General features: G+C 38.4%; 1 protein-coding gene across 2 annotated transcripts in view; it reads left to right on the top strand.

Moving 5' to 3' along the window:
- Positions 1-20,480, top strand: part of SH3KBP1 (SH3 domain containing kinase binding protein 1) — a 195,458-nt gene that overhangs the window by 164,051 nt on the left and 10,927 nt on the right. The window contains exons 10-14 of one of the 2 annotated variants that reach the window (XM_072137957.1): positions 3,064-3,115; positions 4,156-4,239; positions 6,979-7,141; positions 10,841-10,926; positions 11,590-11,687. In XM_072137957.1, coding sequence (XP_071994058.1) covers positions 3,064-3,115; positions 4,156-4,239; positions 6,979-7,141; positions 10,841-10,926; positions 11,590-11,687 — 483 coding nt within the window. The remainder of the gene's footprint in view (positions 1-3,063; positions 3,116-4,155; positions 4,240-6,978; positions 7,142-10,840; positions 10,927-11,589; positions 11,688-20,480) is intronic. The other variant, XM_072137958.1, reaches the window with a different exon arrangement.

Raw genomic sequence — 20,480 nt, 5'->3', positions numbered from 1 at the left:
TTTTTATGCGAATAATGTTTCCATCTCATATGATTTAAAGGGAAAGTTACCCCGATCCAGGTTGCTTACAGATAACACTCTTTGACATGTTTTAAGCACGTTTTAAATGAATATGTCAGCATCTTCAGTAGTTACAGAAAGTATTCAGACCCCTTTAAAATTTTGACTCTTTGTTTCATTGCAGCCAATTGGTAAGATCAGAAAAGTTCTTTTTTTTTTGGACATTAATGTACACTCTGCAACCCATCTTGAAAAAAACTGAAATGTAGATATTTGTACTAATTTATTGAACAGATAAAACAAATTTCAGATGGTCATAAGTAGAAGAACCTTTTGAGCTAGTTTTTCACACCTGGATTTGGGGAACATCTGTCATTCTTCCTCGCAGATCCTCTCCAGTTCCCTCAGGTTAAATGGTGAACTTTGGTGGAAGCCATTTTTAAGTCTCTCCAGAGCTCCTCAATTGGGTTTAGGTCAGGGCTCTGGCTGGGCCAGTCAGGAATGGTCACATATTTTTTCTGAAGCCACTGCTTTGTTATTTTAACTGTGTACTTAGGGTCATTTTCTTGTTGAAATGTGAACCTTCAACCCAGTAAAAGGTCCAGAGCATTGGAAGAGGTTATCATGAAGGATATCTCTGTACTTGACCACAATCATCTTTCCTTTGAATGCAACTAGTCGTCTGTGTCCCTGCCCATATAGTATGACTCTGCCACCACCATGTTTCACTGTTGGGATTGTATTTGGCAGGTGATGAGCAGCGCCTGGTTTTCTCCACTCACACCACTTAGAATTAACCCCAAAAAGTTCACTCTTCTTCTCATGAGACCAGGGAATCTTATTTCTCATAGTCTGGGAGTCCTTCATGTACTTTTTTTGCAAACTGTATGTAGGCTTTCATATGATATGTCTTCCACTGGAAAGAGGCTTCCATTGTGTTCTTAGAAGCCTTGAGTGCTGTAGAAATTCTTTTGTAACCTTGGCCAGATCTGTGCCTTGCCACAATGTCCCTAAGCTTCTTGGGCAGTTCCTTAGACCTCATGATTCTCATGTGCTCTGCCATGCACTGTGAGCTGTGAGTTCTTATAATAGCAATTGTTTGCCTTTCCTAATCACGTCCAATCAGTTTAATTTAACACAGCTGGACTCTAATGAATTAGTAGAAACATCTCAAGGAGGATCAGAAGGAAATGGACAGCATGTGAGTTTTATTTGAATGTCACAGCAAAGGGTCTGATTACTTGTGATATTTTAGTTTTTCTTGTTTAAAAAAATTAACAAAAATATCTACAATTCTGTAGGGTTTTTTGTCAAGATGGGGTGCAGTGTGTACATTGAGCAAAAAAAAAAAGAACTTTCAATGAGTGAAAAATGTAAAGGTGTCTGAATACATTCCATACCCACTGTATGTCATATATTAACTTGACACATGGGTGCATCTTAATTAAGTTATCTGTGTATCTGAGTATTAAAACCAGATCATTTTGGTGCACTCTGGGTGTGACTGCAAGTCTAGTGCAAACTTTTGTGTGAGTGGCTGTACCTAAAGGCATATTTGTAAATAAATAGATTTAAAAGTCAGATTTCTCTCAATCCAGATTTGTATGCAGAACACTTAACCTACAGGTTCATCTGTTTAGCTTCTGGTGACAGATTCCATTTACTTCCACCATAGATGTGAAAGTACCTACACTACAGAACCTTTAATCTTCCACTTTAGGCCTAGTTTCATATCACATACAGGCCAAATGAGCTGGACAAATTGATGTAGAATTAGTATTTTATGCACAGTAGTGGATTGCAATATGGGGCTTTTGAGTGACAGCTCATGGCCCAATGATCCTAGGGAACCCACTACCTCCCAATGATTCCTGTAGAGATAATAAAGAGTGTAACCTTCAGTTATAAATAAGAAGCCTTCTAGGACCTTTAGAGGACCTTCAAACTGCAGAACTGAAAACCTACAGAAGGGCCCCTCAACGTTTACAAAGTTTCTTGGTTCTGGTTTCGTATGTAGGCTTTAAATGTCAGACCACTAAAATAAATTACACTAGATATGGCCCAAAATTTTCATGGCAGTCTTAGTCTGCCCCTGTTTAGGCATTTACATCTCTGTTTTCTTCTTACTGATTTACAGTAGTTAAACAGAAAAAGATATAATTTAGAGTCAATAAATATTTATTGAAGCATACAACATACAATAAACCATTACATAGTTTGTCATAAGATGGAAAATGCAAATGCATTATGGATAATACAGATGAGTTATGGCCTGGAATGGTTCGGTCAATGGGACGACATGCCACATAATACAGAGTTCCGGCGATTCACTAAGGTAGTTCCCCCGATGTCCACTAGTTGTCGCTGCTGTGCTGAATTCCGTCGGAGTTCACTGAAGTTCACCAAGCCAGGCCGGGTGCAGGTAAGCGTGTGTCAAGCGACACTTTTTTTTTTTTTAAATACGGCGGTTTCTCCGAATACAATGGGTTTCCTGACGGCCACGCCCCCCCGATTTCGTCGCATGCATGCCAGCGCCGATGCGCCACAATCCGATCGCGTGTGCCAAAATCCCAATTCAGGGAAAATCGCAGCAAAATGGTAAAATTCGGGTAACCCGACGTAAAAACAAGATTCAGGCCCTTAGTAAATCAACAGAGTCAATCAACAGACAAATTCTGAGCAAAACCATATTGCTTCCAAAAAACAGTTTGACAAAAGGGACATAGGGGTAGGGTAGAACGAGAGGCCACAAAGCAAAAAGGATAGGATTGGGTATTGGGTGAAAAAGATATAATTTATGTATATGATGCCCACTGCACTATAAAGACAGATGTGTATGACAGTGAATCGGCCATATGCCATCTATTTTTACCGATAGCATGTTGCTGCACTAAATGCTATACTTTTTAATGTATCACCGTCCACGACCTTCTTTTAAGGAACCGTGCAAGCGATCCGTAGATCACACATCTGCTATACAGTAGTTTGTAATATGTTATGATTCTTGCACTTTTCCCTGAGTTCTTTATTTTACTTCATATTATCTTGCTTTTAATTTTGCAGAGACCGAAGAAGCCACCTCCGCCATCAGCTCCAGCTGGCAAACCAGCAGCAGGTATCTGTATAAGCGTCTTCTTATTCAATCTATCCTAATCCTCATAGTCATGTAAGACATAAGGAGGAGAAAAATGATGGATTTGCCATCTAGTGGCCACTTTTTTCAGTAATCTGCAGCCTTCAGTAATGGCATCTATATAAATATATTGGTGGCAAGTGACACAAAAAACCCAATAACCAACAAAACCATCATTTGGAGAATAGAGTAAAACAAATTTGAGGAATATTGGTAAACAGGCTGTTATTTGTAGTCCGTTACCATGGAGACACATGAGTGCGGTACAAAATAGTAGGATATTCTTAAACAATATATAAGTTAATTTGGTTAGGAAACTATAAAGCATTTAATTTGTAACTACAGTCTTTCCTTTATGGTCTATGCTCTATAGTGTGATTGAAGAATTCTTGTAGCAAATAGTTAATATACCACTTTACACAAATTGCTATGAAATTTTAAGTTGATATTTGCATATTCTACCACTTAGGGCATAAAAAGCATGAACATGTACATCTGTGCATTAAAAATAGGCTAAGTGCACAGAGGGCAACAGTTTAAGGGGGAAAAAAATCACAATACTGCAGCTAATTCCAGTCACCAGTGAGATAATGAGGATTTTCAGAGAATTTTCTGTTCTCATTTAGTGTACCAAGGGAATTGAGCCCAGGATGGAGCCAGATCATTACACATGTGGTGACCAGGGATTACATTATATGTCTATATACCTATATGTGGACAAGGTTTTGTCAGCTGAGATTTATCTTACATGCTTTTCAGATTCCCTGCAGATGCGAGGGAGAATCTATACATCCTGGATTTGCATACATGAATTATAAGTAGATGGCGTAGCGAGCTAGACATGATAATCTTATTTCCATCAAGGTGTCCTGGCTAAGCCTCTTGCAATATTTTGTACAGCTTTTTTCCCTGGAGTGTGCTGTCTAAATGATGGCTGTAATCCCTGCGCTGTGCTCAGAATACTGTATGTGACTGCAGGTGACGCCATCTTGTAGACACATTTTCACGTTTTTTTATTGCAGTAGGCACATCAGACCGGAAGCAAGACATCAGGAAGATTCCTCCAGAAAGACCTGAAACTCTCCCGCACAGACCGGATGAGAAGGGTAGGTGCTGTGTACTATCCTGCTTGTAAGAGAATTTATCATTACAAACAGAAATTGGCTTTAATTTCCATCAAAAATGGTCAAAATGCATTATGCCATATTTACTAATGTTTCTTCAGTGCTGTAAGCTAATCAAAGGGCTGCGGCTTTGCTGGAAAATGAGCAGACACAACATATTTTCGAATCGGTTCACATCTCGGATATTTTATCATTCTTTTCTGCTTTTTTGCTGTGACAAACACATTCTGTTATAGCTCTATGCAGTCTCCAGACCTGGTACTGGCTCAAAACTTTTTCTGAATTTGGGCTGGCCTGAGTTGGGGACGCCTCACACTGGAGCACAAGCTAAAGCCTGCTAGTAGCTATTACTTTGTCTACACTATCGTGCATCAGATATTCTAGGTGACCGAAATCTCTTAAAATATCTGATGCAATATCAATATATGCGTTAATATCAAGCGTATCAAATTCCCTACAGAAGGTTGACTTTTATTTGTTTTTATGGAGCTCACATTTTAGCTGTGCTTGTGTAGCCTCGGACAAGTTTAGCACAAAAACTTCCGTCAATAGACGGCTGCAGTTTCTTGTTAAACATGACAGCTCACTTATATTTCCGGAGGCCTAGATAATGCATATGTACTGCACTGATAGGCTTTAGTAGCCAAATGTGTAACAAAATAGGTCAAGAAATCCGACCATATGGGGAAACTCTAGATCGAAACTTAGTCTGGCTACCTTCAGCGTCACAAGACACAAGCTGGTATGGCACTCCCAGACTTGTAGTTATATTACATAGCAGGACAACTGCAATATTTATTTAATTGGGTACAAGAGGGTCATCTCCCTAACTCGGAGCACAACCTACGTTACTACTTGTAGCTCCAGACCTTGTGGTCTATACTGGAGGGCTCCCCTTGCCTTCTGCTCCCTCTACTAAAGAACGAATGGCAATTCAGGTCTGAAAAGTGGACATATCTGTAGCTCACTTCTCTGCCACCATAGCTGACATGCCCCATATGGCAAAACACAGCATTGTCCAATTAAAAAGGCTAAAGGGAGTGCTTGGGTGGGAAACTTCTGGAATCCGTGTTTCGTCAAATATATACGCAGACGGGGTGATAGCTTTCTTTACTGTTTCTATAGGTATCTCCAATTACGTCATGAATTGTCAGTACAATTTCCTAATGAATCTGCACCCATATCCAAATATCCACTGATTGGTATATATGAAACACAGAGCCCAAGAGGTCTAGTCTTGACTGTTTACATACATCTCCTATCACAATGAGTCAAACATTTTTCCACTATGGATGCTAGGTAGGTGGAAGGAACTCATCCCTAATCTTCAGGATGAGGATATTCTCTCCTCCCATCTCATGGTTTCCCCCTCAGTGAATAACAGAATGATGCAACTTAATATAGTACATCAGGCAGACCTTACCCCAATATGTTTATACAGAATGGGTTGTGCACCCAACACTTGTTCGCAATGCGTCTCCCTGGAATACGACTCTTGGCACATGTACTAGGTGTATCCCCCCATTTTACACTTTTGGAAAAAGGTAACTGTTTATCTTTCTGATTTGCTCTCCTTGCAAGTGCTATGAAACCCTGAAATATAGGGTACTATCTAAAGAAACCTGGCCCCACTACCATAGGAATTTCTTTCAGTAATTACTTTTCATGGCCAGAAAATTTAATGCTCTCACACTGAGGATGTGAAAATCCAACATCAATCAGAAACTTCCTTATGAAACTTAAAATTTCAAACATATGAACTGTTTGGTTAAATTTAACCGTATTTGGGGGATGTGTAGCAACTCTAATCGTACCAACTACTCCCCTTGTGGATACCTAGACTCACTCTCTAGCCTAATACCACAGACGTAACCAGTATACCAGGGTAGTTTGGATGCTCTCCTTCCTTACACCTGGCTAGCTTTACACCCCTATCTAGGGAGTGGGAGTAGAATATGCACCATTCTGGGGTCAGTTTATGTGACTGTGAGTGATTGTACTTTCTGGCAAAAAATTGTCTAGATTGGTTTGTTGAGTTTGTATATTTCATTACTGTCTCTGCATATTTCATATTCATTATATGATTCACACTGCATGGGCTTGCTACCTGACATTCATGTACATGATGTGCTTTTACGTTGTTAGGCCTCATTCAGACAAACAGCATGAGACCATAGAGAAGTGCAGGGCCAGTGCCATAACATGGCAACATATAGGACATGTCCTATATTTCTCCATGTACAATCACAATGTGGTGAGACAATATCCTGTTATTCATAACAGGATTGACAAATTTTTTTTCTATAATCAGTTTACGGAAAAAAGAAATCTGACATGTTTGCTGCAAGTTTCCCTTTCTTCACTTTTTTCAGCCAATGTCTTTATCATGGAAAATACGGCACATGGGTCCTCCACATTGCAGTCCAAGCTGATTTGCACTTTTGCCTAACCAGAACCATCTAACATTACCTTCTCCACAACTTCTATCCTATCCACACACAGCTTCAGTCATATACCACCCATTACTGCCTTGCTTGTCCTCATGACACCATTTCCTCCTGCTATACCTTTGTTCATATCCCCTTTCAACAACACTATGCCCAAAAATCTCCTCCATTCCCTCCCTAGTAGGAGCTTCTAACAGCTCCAGGCACTAACATGCGAGATTATTTTGATCAAGATGGCCGTCATGTCTGGTTAAACAGGAGATTCTTATTGCAGAGAGGTTGGACAGAGATCACAAAGGGGATAGTTCGCTGAAGCACTCAGTTCCCGCTATACCTCCAAAGAAGCCGCGGCCACCCAAGACTAGCACATCTAATAAATCTGGAACACTTCCTCCTCGGAGGCCAGAAAGACCGGCAGGACCCGTAACACATGCACGGTAAGTAACACTTAGTAACAATCAGCTTGTGTTTATCTTATTCCATAAATTCTAACATAAATCCTTGAAAGATAAAGAACCAGGGAAAATTACAAATGAGGGCACTGTGTGAGTGACTAGCAGGGAAAAAAATGGTTTTAAACAAATAGAGGTATCCATAGGGCATCATAGTGCCTTGCAGGGTACACCAATGTCACTAAATGATGGCCTATCTTCAGTACATTTCTGCCATCACTCACTACTGGGACCCTCACTAAACCTGAAAAGTAATCAGTCCTTTCACTAGTTGCTCCAGTACAGCTATCATGTTTTCTAGGGAGCTGTAGCCGGCCATATTCAATGGGGAAAAAATGCAGCTCCAAACAGAAACTCCAAAAAAAATCCAAGGTTTATTCCAAGGATTAATAAACATCTACAAAAATACCTGTAGCACGCATGGTGGTAGTAGAAAAGCAGGCAAATCCTACGCGTTTCGATTAACTATCTTGCTCATGGTTTAGTGTAACATACCGCTAGCCTGGCTAAATACCACCTGCATACCGGGAGTATCGCCTTCAGGATCAGATGATCGTAACAGATGGTATGGTGTAAATATACATTTCTAGTATAATGCATTAAATTATAAAGTACGGTAGAGCACTTACCACTACAAAGTCAATATTAAGAGCTGATTCCACCAATCTTAAGCATGTCAATAAAATATATTCCAGTAGGGGAGTTAATCCGTACCAGAAGAAATTGTTCTAATGATGTTAAATTTGAAGAAGAAAAATAACAAAGTTTGCAGAATTTGATTACACAGAGGCTGACAGACCATTACACTGTTACACTCTGGGCTCTGCTACTTCTCACTAACATGTGGCTGCCTCTCTCTTCCTCCGGATCACTTATCTCCTTGTAGTTTGCAGCCCCTCTCTCTCTGCTCACCGTGTGCTGGCAGGATGTGATCAGTGAGAGTCTCTGAGCTCCGGGCAGGGGGCGTGGCTACAGCCACACAGCTCCATGATCTCAAACAAAATTCCAAGATGGCCGCCACCCAACCCTAAGTGAGAAGTTACAGGGTCGTGTCTATGGGAAACTGAAATTGTGTACACCAGGACTGATAGAGACAGGTTGGACTTGTGAAATACTGCATTTTTGTTAATAACAGTGAATTGGAGAACATTAGAGAATGTGTTATTTTGTTATCCTGAATACATATAAGAAACTTGTCTTGGTGGGATTACCCCTTTAAGTGCTACTTTACTTTATAATTAAATGCATAATATTAGAAATGTGTATGTATACCTTATTATCACATGCCATTACCTGTGTTCACACCATCTTTCACAGTCAGCTGATCCTGGAGGTGATACTCCCGGTATACAGGTATTAAGCCAGGCTAACGGCATCTTACGCTAATCCATGAGTAAGATTTTTACTCAAAACGTGTAGGATTTGCCTACTTTTTTATGTCCTCCATCCATGCTACATGTTTTTGTGTAGATGTTTTTTTAATTGTTGGAATAAACTTTGGATTTTTTAGAAGTTTTCAGTCTGGAGCTGGATTTTTTGCCCATTGAGCATTTCATTGTGTACCTTGCACTGCTGTGTAGCCAGCCATAATCACAGGAATGGAGCTGAAGCAACACAATACTTGGCAGGGCTGTAGAGGGGCCACAGCCCTGGTTGGAGTCCAAACATCTTGTCATTATGGATGGCATATAATTTCCTAGCGATAATCTATCACTTTATGAGATAGGAACACCCCTCTCATTACACAGAATCTTTGCATTGTGGGATAAATAGTCAGAGTCAGGGGGAACATGGTTTTCGTAAGTAACAATGTCCAGGCACCTACTCACTGCTAGGTTGGAATGTGAAAACCCCGGTCGGTGCCCGGTATCCTTGAGGCATGGGCAGTCAAACACAAACTTGAACACCACAAGAAAATTGTCCCGTTACTTATGATCTCATGATCAAAAGAATGGTTTTCTTGCTATACTTAAAGATCATCTCCTCAAAGGATAATTCTGGTGATGTCCAAAATTTTGGGCTCGTTGAGATTTTACATTTGGTGACATAAACTGTAAACTTGTCCCATTACAGATGTTATTATATGATCTGAGCCACTCAAGAGTTGTGATGAGTAAATTAAGCTGGCAGAAGTGTTCTTGTGCGGCCTGGAGTGCCGCTGTAATCCAAGTCCAGGGAGAGTCCAGACTTAGGTGACACAGAGGTGACTCCTCTGGCAGCTCCGCAATCTGAGCATGATATACTTATAGAGGAGTTATATTTATCAGCATGTGCTGCCTCAGCGTAGGACACTCAAGCCGTGTTATTAATTACTCTTCACATTTCAGGGTACAGGAAAGTGTCCTCCCTGTCATCAGTATTCGTCCTGTTAGTTGCTAAACATTATATTTATATATACATAGGCTGCCCCAGGGTCATGTACAAGATAGATTCTATAGGCTTGTTTTTTTAGTTGAATTTATGCTTAAGTCGGAACTGTTAGATTACTAAGTGTAATCCCATCCCAAAAAATTTTTGGGTCCCTATGACAATTTGGTTTTAAAAGTTTTGCGTTAACAAGGGAACAAGAAGAAACAATTAAGCTTTATTGCAGACATCTTAAGTTGATCATTGCATCCTTGGACTAAATCTACAATTTTACTCTTAGCAAATAATTGATATTATTTGTACAATGAAATGTTATACAATTTTCCAATATACTTTCTGTATCAATTCCTATCAGTTTTCTAGATCTTTGCTTTCTGTCAATCTATAAGCTATATTGTTTACTTCCTGGATAAAAAAGGATCCCTGGTCACGTGATGTCTGAAATAACGAGCGGTACACCTGTGTGACATCACATGACCAGGGATCGGCTTATACCCACAGGGAGTAAACAATGAAGCTTCCTATAGAATAACAGTAAAACTTTTTATCACACAAAAAATAAGAAATTATACATAATTAATATACATCCCTCTATTTATGTAGTTTATGTACACCCCTCTATATACATAATTAATATATACCCATCTATATACCATATATACTCGAGTATAAGCCGAGACTCCTAATTTTAACACAAAAAAAAAAATGGAAAAATCTATTGACTCGAGTATAAGCCAAGGGTGGGAAATGCATTGATCACAGCCCCCCCCCCCCCCAGTATATAGCCAGCCAGCCCCTATAATATACAGCCTGCCCCCTGTAGTATATAGCCTGCCAGCCCCTCTAGTATATAGCCAGCCAGCCCCCCATAGTATATACGTGTGGTCCAGCTCAGGAATAGTGACGTCAGCCGCTCGCTGATGTTATAGTGTGTGCTGATGCCAGCGCACATAGTAGAATGTCAGTGAGCGCCTGACATCATGATCTGCGACGGACCACACGGGGACACGGAGCTGACCTGCCGGGGGATAGTAGGAAGGTGAGTATAGTGTCGGGTTTGTATCATGACTCGAGTATAAGCCGAGGTGAGGTATATAATAAGGGAGCATGCAATTGAATGGACTGTAGTCTAAGTCCATGATGTGGTGGAGCAACATGTATTAGAGAATTCCTCTAGGTAAGATCCCAAGATATAATTCCCACATAGGAAAGTTGTTGCAGAAACTTCTATGACTGTTACCAAAAATGGACGTGTCATTTGTTACTATGAGACTTGTTGACTTGCTGTGATATTTGTTTGGCTTTCCTGACAAATAGGAGTGACAGTCCGAAGGCAGAGGTGGGAATCAGTACTGTATCCAGCACGCCTGACAGAGACTCATCAGATAAAAGCAATGACATTGGTAAGTCCTAAGTGTATAAATATCCCTACAGACGCTGCACACACTGACAGATTCACGCACCTCCTAAATGCCAGTACAGGCAGTCCCCGGGTTACATACAAGATAGGGTGCGGAGGTTTGTTCTTAAGTTGAATTTGTATGTAAGTCAAAACTGTATATTTTATAATTGTAGATCCAGACAAAAAAAATTTTGGCCCCAGTGACAATTGGAGTTTAAACGTTTTTTGCTGTAATGGGACCAAGGATTATGAATAAAGCTTCATTACAGACACCTGACAGCTGATCATTGCAGCCTGTGACTATAGTAACATCCAGAGAGCTTCACCAGAGGTCAGAGGGGTCTGTCTGTAACTATGGGTTGTCTGTAAGTCGGGTGTCCTTAAGTAGGGGACCGCCTGTACATGGAGTGTTAGACCCCTTCTACACTCGCGAGTGTGGAACGGGCCTTATACTCAGCAATTCACTAGTGAAGGCATATCTGGGGACTACTACTACCCCGAAACACCTTCCTGTAATAACGTTACACTATAGATGTCTGCAATAGAGCCAAGATCTGTTCTGAGCTGAACCTGAACAAATGTAATGGAGAACCTACTACCGGTGTAACTTGTAAAATGTGGGCTACAGAGTTCTTATATTGTTTCTTATTTATGTGTTTGTAAGTATACGGTATATATCAGCCTAGCACGTTACAGAAGGCGCTATTCTTCCTGCCTGACCCTGCCAACTGGAGCCGCAATATGGCTGTGTATCACAAGCAGGTACAAAGAGAATGGGAGTATGATAACTTTTCATCTTTATAAATGTATTCACAAATTCCTGGCGATTGTACTTGTCTTGTAATATTGTGAACACGTCTGATTTTAGGATGTCAAATACAGGCAGTCCCCGGGTTACATACAAGATAGGGTCTGTAGGTTTGTTCTTAAGTTGAATTTGTATGTAAGTCGGAACTGTATATTTTATCATTGTAATCCCAGCCAGAACTTTTTTTGGTCTCTGTGACAATTGGATCTTAAAAATGTTGGGTTGTCATAAGAACCAGGATTAACACTAAAGCTTCATTACAGACACCTGTGATAACTGTTACAGCTGATCATTGTAGCCTAGGACTAAAGTACAATAAATTACCAATATCCAGTGGTCCGTTTGTAACTAGGGGTCGTATGTAAGTCGAGTGTTCTTAAGTAGGGGACAGCCTGTATCCAAAACCTGAATTTAAACCACAGAATTTGTAAACTTGATTACCACATGATTTTCAGGATCTTACAAGAAAGTAAAGCTATAGTCACACCATGTCTATATTGTACTGTATGATGTACATGCTGGGAAAAAGTGTGTGAGCATCATGAAACCACCAGAATGGGGTCTTATCAGGGGTCCCATATATATTTAGATAGCATCAAAAAAGGTTATGGCTGAAATCTCCTTCAAACAGCTTCATGTAATGTTCGGTATTGTCTCAAAAACAATTTTGGCTGATATATTAGTCCTTGGATTCCAGTTATATGATGTACAAGGCATGTAAAAGTTGTTATTTTTCGCCACTTTTGCTCCACGTGTGCCAATTTTAAAAAAAAACAGGCCAGGACAGGACATCTTCACCAGACAATTAAAGTAAAGTAGAATTGTATGTACATTTTATCTATGACCAGAACCACTGTAGAAGCCCCAGTCTTTATACAACTGCTCACTGTCCTTGTTGACCAACATACAGTTCTGTTTTTTTTAATGTTCATAGCTATAATGCCAGCTATAGTATTTTGTGTTAACAACACATCCATATAATTATAGAAATATGAGACAACATCGAAGGAATCTTTTTTTCTAAATGAATCAAGTCTGATTTGTGTAACCTCCTAATATAAAACCAATCTTCTATCCCATATAGTAATGACTCCATTTACTTCTAAACCCTGGGCAGCTATGCTTTAACCTTTCTTCATTGTGGAGCCCAAAGCTGAATCCCAAAGCTGAGAAGTAAAATGGATTAATAGAAGGGTGATGTTACACGGGGATCACAGTTGTTTGATACACCCTAACACCTTATTTGCTTTTGCAGCTGCTGCTTGACATTCAGTGCTACAGCTGACGTGTAACCAGAACACACAAGTCTGTCTTGTCCTTTTGTCCTTTTTTATTATATTCGGTGATAATTACAGTAATATGATTACTACAACTTAGCTGCATCACTACATGTACCAACAGTAAATTCATCTTATATGTTCATGTTTACAGTTGCCAGTAATGTTTACAGTTACTAGTTGCCATGTAATAAACAGCAGAATCATAAACCTGCTACTACTTCCTTCTATCCTTGTATTTCCATGTTGGTTATGGGAGTAAAGGATCTGGGGGGAATCGAACTGATACCTAATAGTCTTTAAACCCTGGATGATTTTTCTGTGTAATATCCTGATAAATAAATCTATCGTTTCTTATATCATTGTACTGGCCTTGCATTTAAGTCGATTGAAAAGCGGACAGTAAACCGGACCAGACTATAGTGCAATGCTTAACATTCTGGACACATTCATTCCCCCCGTTTACGCCTTTTATGGCCTTGTAAAGATGAGTTATATGGGATTGTATTTCATATAAAATATTTCCAGGAGATTTAGTCTTCCAGGTGATATCATCTTTGAACGAATGCCAGATTGTAAGTGGTAAATTTTCCTATCTCTTAAATCATTTTGTAAAATCAAAGAAATAGCAATATCCTATCTGAATCTTGTATACAGGGCATACAGAAGTAACATTAAAAAGGACGCATTCAGAGACTTCTCCCAATGTGTAATCATAGATTTCCGGGGGAATTACAGTATATTATAAATACATCAGATTCCTAGCTGGAAGGTCCCAGTTAAACAGTGGAGTTTGGACTCTTCAGAATTATTCTAAGTAAATAAATAAATCTACTAAATAAACAAAAAAGTTAAATAATCTTAATTTAGGGCCATTGGGTTTTTGCCATACAAGTACAATCAAAAGTACACACTTTAGAAACACAATATAAACTACTGAAACAATAGGAGTACAAGACCTGCACACAAAATCTTATAATCTTTGAGCACTTTCAATACTATTAGTCAAGTCTTCAAAATGTACATGAACTCCACAGGTATGGTCAAAAGACTTGACAAAAAAACATGGTTGAAAATTGGTCTGCAGGTGAAAATTTATTTCACAGAACCACAAGCCTTTTCTGAGATTTGCATCTTTAATATGAAAACAAAAGCTTGTTTCTAGGTGCTATAGAACCAAATGTTGGTGTGTCTGAAGTGACACTACCCTTGCAGCCTATAAACCTGACTCTTGTGCAAATATAATTCTTCTCTGCACATTTTCATGTTGTGCATTTTGTATGTTGTGCATGAGACGGTAGCTTCCTCAGGTAGGGTATGCATTGTACTTCTAGAATTCCCTCTTTTATGTGAAATCTCATGCTTTTACATGTAAAAAAAATGCATCCAAAAGTCATGTGAAAAAGAGCAAAGAAGAGTCATATTTGCATGAGAGTCAGGTTTATAGGCTGCAGGGTAGTGTCACTTCAGACACGCCAAAATTTGGTTCTTTAGCAACTAGAAACAAGCTTTTGGTTTCATGTTAAAGATGAGAATCTTTGTGGTTCTGTGAGCTACACTACCGGAGATACTGGCAGTTAAAAAAGGTGGGAAATACATTTTTATCTGCAGACCAATTTCCAACTATGTCTTTAACTCCTTGTATTTATGGTTGTCTAGATCACTGGACCCTGATCTGAAAGATGAGCTTGGTTCTAGGCACCTAAGAAATGCAGATAGGGGTGTCGTTAATGAATCTCCCCCTGCAACCTCTAAACTTGACTCATCTCAGGCAAATATAACTCTTCTCAGCTCAATTACCACATGACTTTGGAGATTTTTTTTTAGAATAGGGAATTCTAGAAAGGACAATTCATACCCTACCTGAGGGGCTAGTGGGGTAAAACTGTCTCATGCACAACATACAAGACATCCTCACTATAAAACCTGAAGAGCCCGCAGATGGAAAGTAGGAGGCCCTCTAGTGAGGTACTGATTGGGGCTTTATTCCGATTTTTAAATAATAATAATCTTCATTTATATAGCAACATCATATTCCGTAGCGCTTTATAAATCATTGGAGACATATACAAATATAATATTACATTACAGAGTACAAACAGTCATATGGAACAATAGGAGTGAGCGCCCTGCTCACAAGAGCTTACAGTCTATGAGGATGAGAATAAAACTTGCTCCTAAGGTTTTTTTTTTAAATAATAATAATAATTTTAATTTTGCTAAATAATGCAAAACCATATTCGCAGTCTCAGTATGGTTTTGAGTAGTTTTGCTCTAATATTGTTTTATATATATATATATTTATCATATTTATATAACGGTGTCTATGGCATTTATTTCTGCGGTGTCTGCAGCTTTATAATTTCATTAAATAAGAATACAGGCAGTCCCCAGGTTACGTACAAGATCGGTTCTGGAGGTTTGTTCTTAAGTTGAATTTGTATGTAAGTCGGAACTGTATGTTTTATAATTGTAACCCCAGACAAAATTTTTTGGGTCTCTTTGACAATTGGATTTTAAACATGTTTTGTTGTCATAAGAACCAGGATTAACAATAAAGCTTCATTGCATACACTTGTGATAACTGTTACAGCTGATTATTGTAGCCTAGGACTAAAGTACAATAAATTACCAACATCCAGAGGTCCGTTTGTAACTAGGGATTGTATGTAATTCAGGTGTTCTTCAGTAGGGGACCGCCTGTAATGTAATTCCCTAGTTTAGCAGGTGTTTACTTTTAGGTTATGAGACCCAATATATTGTACCAAGTTCAGCTGAAAGTTATCACTGTAACATATACTGTATCTTATGTAAGAGAAACATCAGAAATGGGGGTGTAATGCAGCTAATCCCTGTTCCTAGTGTGGCGGAGGCTTCTCTGCGCTGTTCTGTTACAGGCACTTTGCTAGTAAGGGAAGGTCTCTGGTAAACACATCATGTAAGATTTAGCATGTGTCACTTCTCCAATGTCATATGCTCAGGTCACTCAGTTGAGTAACAGCTACTTTGTTACTCTGGAGCTACAAGCAGGATACCCAAACTTTCTTTCTCGTCTGCCAGGTAGGATTTTATTGCATTGCAATGGCAGGATCGTACTTATATAGTGCTGCTGAATGACACCAGCCGATCAGTATTTGGATTATTGCATGGAGCAATGCAATCCGTCTTAGCTTTTTAGGACTGAATTCACACATGCGAGTTTTGCAGCAGGTTTTACTACAGTTTTATGTCCCAAAGCCAGTGGTGGATATAAGTGAACCTAAAAAGGAAGGATTTGTACTTCCTCTGGCTGTGGCTTAAATATGTCATGTGTGATTTCAGTATGAGGGGATGGTCATGCAGAGTTCTTCCATGAGGGTTTATCATACCAAAAAAAGAGTCCACTTTAGTGGGAGTCGCATGTATTTCATGCAGTGTGAATATATTGTAATTTCATTAGATCAGCCGTGAATTAACAATAAGCAGTTGATGAAGAAGCTGGTAACTAGTGAGAATAAACAGAGTACATTGTGTACGGTATGTGTGATAGCATTAGGTCTATCCCTGCGGATAAGTCGGGAGATTCCTGAGGGAGGAGGGAGGGAAAGAGAAGGGGAGAGAAGTACATTGTTGTCTCCTTTCCTCATACAAATACCAGTCACCTATACTAGAGCACGTTCTGATTATTACTCTTATGTTATCAGGTTCCATACATTTTATATTTCTTATATCATTGATGTGATGACATAACAACACTTATACATCTACGTTATGGAAATGTATAGCGTCAGTTTGCTCCCAGGACCTTATCATTTGCTACTACAAATACAGGCAGTCCCCGGTTTACATACAAGGTTCTGCAGGTTTATTCTTAAGTTGATTTTGTATGTAAATTGGAACTGTAACCCCAGCCAAATTTCTTTTGGTCTCTGTGACAATTGGATTTTAAAAATGTTAGGTTGTCATCGGAACCAGGATTAACAATAAAGCTTCATTACAGACACCTGTGATAACTGTTATAGCTGTTTATTGTAGCCTGAGACTAAAGTACAGTAAATTACCAACATCCAGAGGTCCGTTTGCAACTATGGGTCGTCTGTAAGTCGGGTGTTCTTAAGTAGGGGACCACCTGTATAGAGAATTTGAACCACTTGTAATATGTACAGCAGAATGTCCCCCCAAAAAATGACTCCAAAGATTGGCAGCTGTGTCACATTCCCCAAGTGCCACCAACCCCTGGCCCAGAATTATCTCTATTATGTCTTTTTAATATTAACTTTCTGCAAGTTTGTTTCTCTCTGTGTGCTGTTTTTGTCTTGTTTGTTAAATGTGAGGGATAAATAAACTTTATTTCACAGGAACGTGTGAAGGACCGATGCCCGACACAACGGCTGGGCATCGTGCCCGCTTACTCCCCCACTTTCCAGCATGGCCTGGGCAAACACGTCAGTGTGAAAAGTGCCTAAATCTATGTACAATGTATTACTGGCCTATGCATGCAAAGCAGAAGGGATGTAAATTTACAGGGTTACAGGGGGCATCCCATGGTTGAATTAGCCAGAATGTAATACAAAATTACCCCTGTAGTGGCCACTGCAGGGAAATCCATGTCAGGCATCACTTCCTGAAATGATTGCTAGGATTTTCTGATCACTGGGACATCGCTATGGTAATTTTTTTTTTGCCACAGATAGTTATGCATAGATAAAGCTAATAAAAGCAGGATTGCATGTACTTTCATAATGAATATGATACAGCGTCTCTTGGATATATTGATATTATTAATGGAAAAGTTAAAAGTTTCCTAGTGCAACATACACACAGCGGTTAGAATGAGCGCAAACTTCAATACAAATAGATTTTGTTTTATCCGGTGTTATTATTTAGCATTTTATGTCTTTCTAAAGTATTTTCTCTGTTGGTATGTATTATTCATGTGGGACACAAGAGGCTCAGTCACTTGATGCAGTTGTGTAAATGAACATTGATGCTATTCTCTAGGGATATGCATTGAAGTTAATGTATTCTCTTCTCTGCTTCCCGCTGTGGAACAGTATCACTTGACTTGCATATTAGTATCTTTTTAGTAAAACGCTAAGATAGTGACCGATTACATGTAGAATAGGGGTCTGTTCAGCAGATCTGTTTTGGATCTGTTTTGCAGATTTTGTCAACATTTATGGATGAAAAAGTGTTGAATCTAGCATCATAACAGAAACCTGTCAAACCCAATTATAGGATTTAAGATTTTCCTACAGCTCCATTGTGTACATATAAATATACACAGTTCATCTCGATATTTGAGTCCGAGGGACACCAACTGCAGGCAACACTAACTAATGTAATGGATGAAAATGTCCATACATATTAGATCATACATGGATGATGATGATGTCAGTACATATCAGGCCACTTGTATAATGGATGATGATGCCAGAACATATCGGTATCTTTCCACTAGTATAATGGATGATGGTGTCAGTACATATCATAATACTTGTATAATGGATGATGATGATGTCAGTACAGATAAGGCTACTTGTATTATGGATGATGATGATAATGTTAGTACATATCAGGCCACTTGTATGATGGATGATGATGCCAGAACATAATGTTATCTTTCCACTAGTATAATGGATGATGGTGTCAGTAAATATTATAATACTTGTATAATGGATGATGATGTCGGTACTTATCAGACCACTTGTATAATGGATGATGATGGCAGCACATAGTGGTATCTTTCCCCTAGTATAATGGATGATGATGTTGGTACATATCATAATACTTGTATATTGGATGATGATGTCGATACATATCAGACCACTTGTATAATGGATGATGATGATGTCGGTACATATCATAATACTTGTATAATGGATGATGATGTCAGTACATATCATAATACTTGTATAATGGATGATGATGTTGGTACATATCATAATACTTGTATAATGGATGATGATGTTGGTACATATCATAATACTTGTATAATGGATGGTGATGTCAGTACATATCATAATACTTGTATAATGGATGATGATGTTGGTACATATCATAATACTTGTATAATGGATGATGATGTCAGTACATATCATAATACTTGTATAATGGATGATGATGTCGGTACATATCATAATACTTGTATAATGGATGATGATGTCAGTACATATCATAATACTTGTATAATGGATGATGATGTTGGTACATATCATAATACTTGTATAATGGATGATGATGTTGGTACATATCATAATACTTGTATAATGGATGATGATGTTGGTACATATCATAATACTTGTATAATGGATGATGATGTTGGTACATATCATAATACTTGTATAATGGATGATGATGTTGGTACATATCAGACCACTTGTATAATGGATGATGATGGTAGAACATACCGGTATCTTTCCACTAGTATAATGGATGATGATGTCTGTACATATCATAATACTTGTATAATGGATGATGATGTCAGTACATATCATAATACTTGTATAATGGATGATGATGTCGGTACATATCATAATACTTGTATAATGGATGATGATGTCAGTACATATCATAATACTTGTATAATGGATGATGATGTTGGTACATATCATAATACTTGTATAATGGATGATGATGTTGGTACATATCATAATACTTGTATAATGGATGATGATGATGTCGGTACATATCATAATACTTGTATAATGGATGATGATGTCAGTACATATCATAATACTTGTATAATGGATGATGATGTTGGTACATATCATAATACTTGTATAATGGATGATGATGTTGGTACATATCATAATACTTGTATAATGGATGGTGATGTCAGTACATATCATAATACTTGTATAATGGATGATGATGTTGGTACATATCATAATACTTGTATAATGGATGATGATGTCAGTACATATCATAATACTTGTATAATGGATGATGATGTCGGTACATATCATAATACTTGTATAATGGATGATGATGTCAGTACATATCATAATACTTGTATAATGGATGATGATGTTGGTACATATCATAATACTTGTATAATGGATGATGATGTTGGTACATATCATAATACTTGTATAATGGATGATGATGTTGGTACATATCATAATACTTGTATAATGGATGATGATGTTGGTACATATCATAATACTTGTATAATGGATGATGATGTTGGTACATATCAGACCACTTGTATAATGGATGATGATGGTAGAACATACCGGTATCTTTCCACTAGTATAATGGATGATGATGTCTGTACATATCATAATACTTGTATAATGGATGATGATGTCAGTACATATCATAATACTTGTATAATGGATGATGATGTCAGTACATATCATAATACTTGTATAATGGATGATGATGTTGGTACATATCATAATACTTGTATAATGGATGATGATGTTGGTACATATCAGACCACTTGTATAATGGATGATAATGGTAGAACATACCGGTATCTTTCCA

This window comes from Engystomops pustulosus, chromosome 2, assembly GCF_040894005.1.
Source record: "Engystomops pustulosus chromosome 2, aEngPut4.maternal, whole genome shotgun sequence".
Taxonomy (NCBI): Eukaryota; Metazoa; Chordata; class Amphibia; order Anura; family Leptodactylidae; genus Engystomops; species Engystomops pustulosus.
Note: the sequence above shows the minus strand (reverse complement) of the source record. Positions and strands in the feature narration are given on the sequence as shown.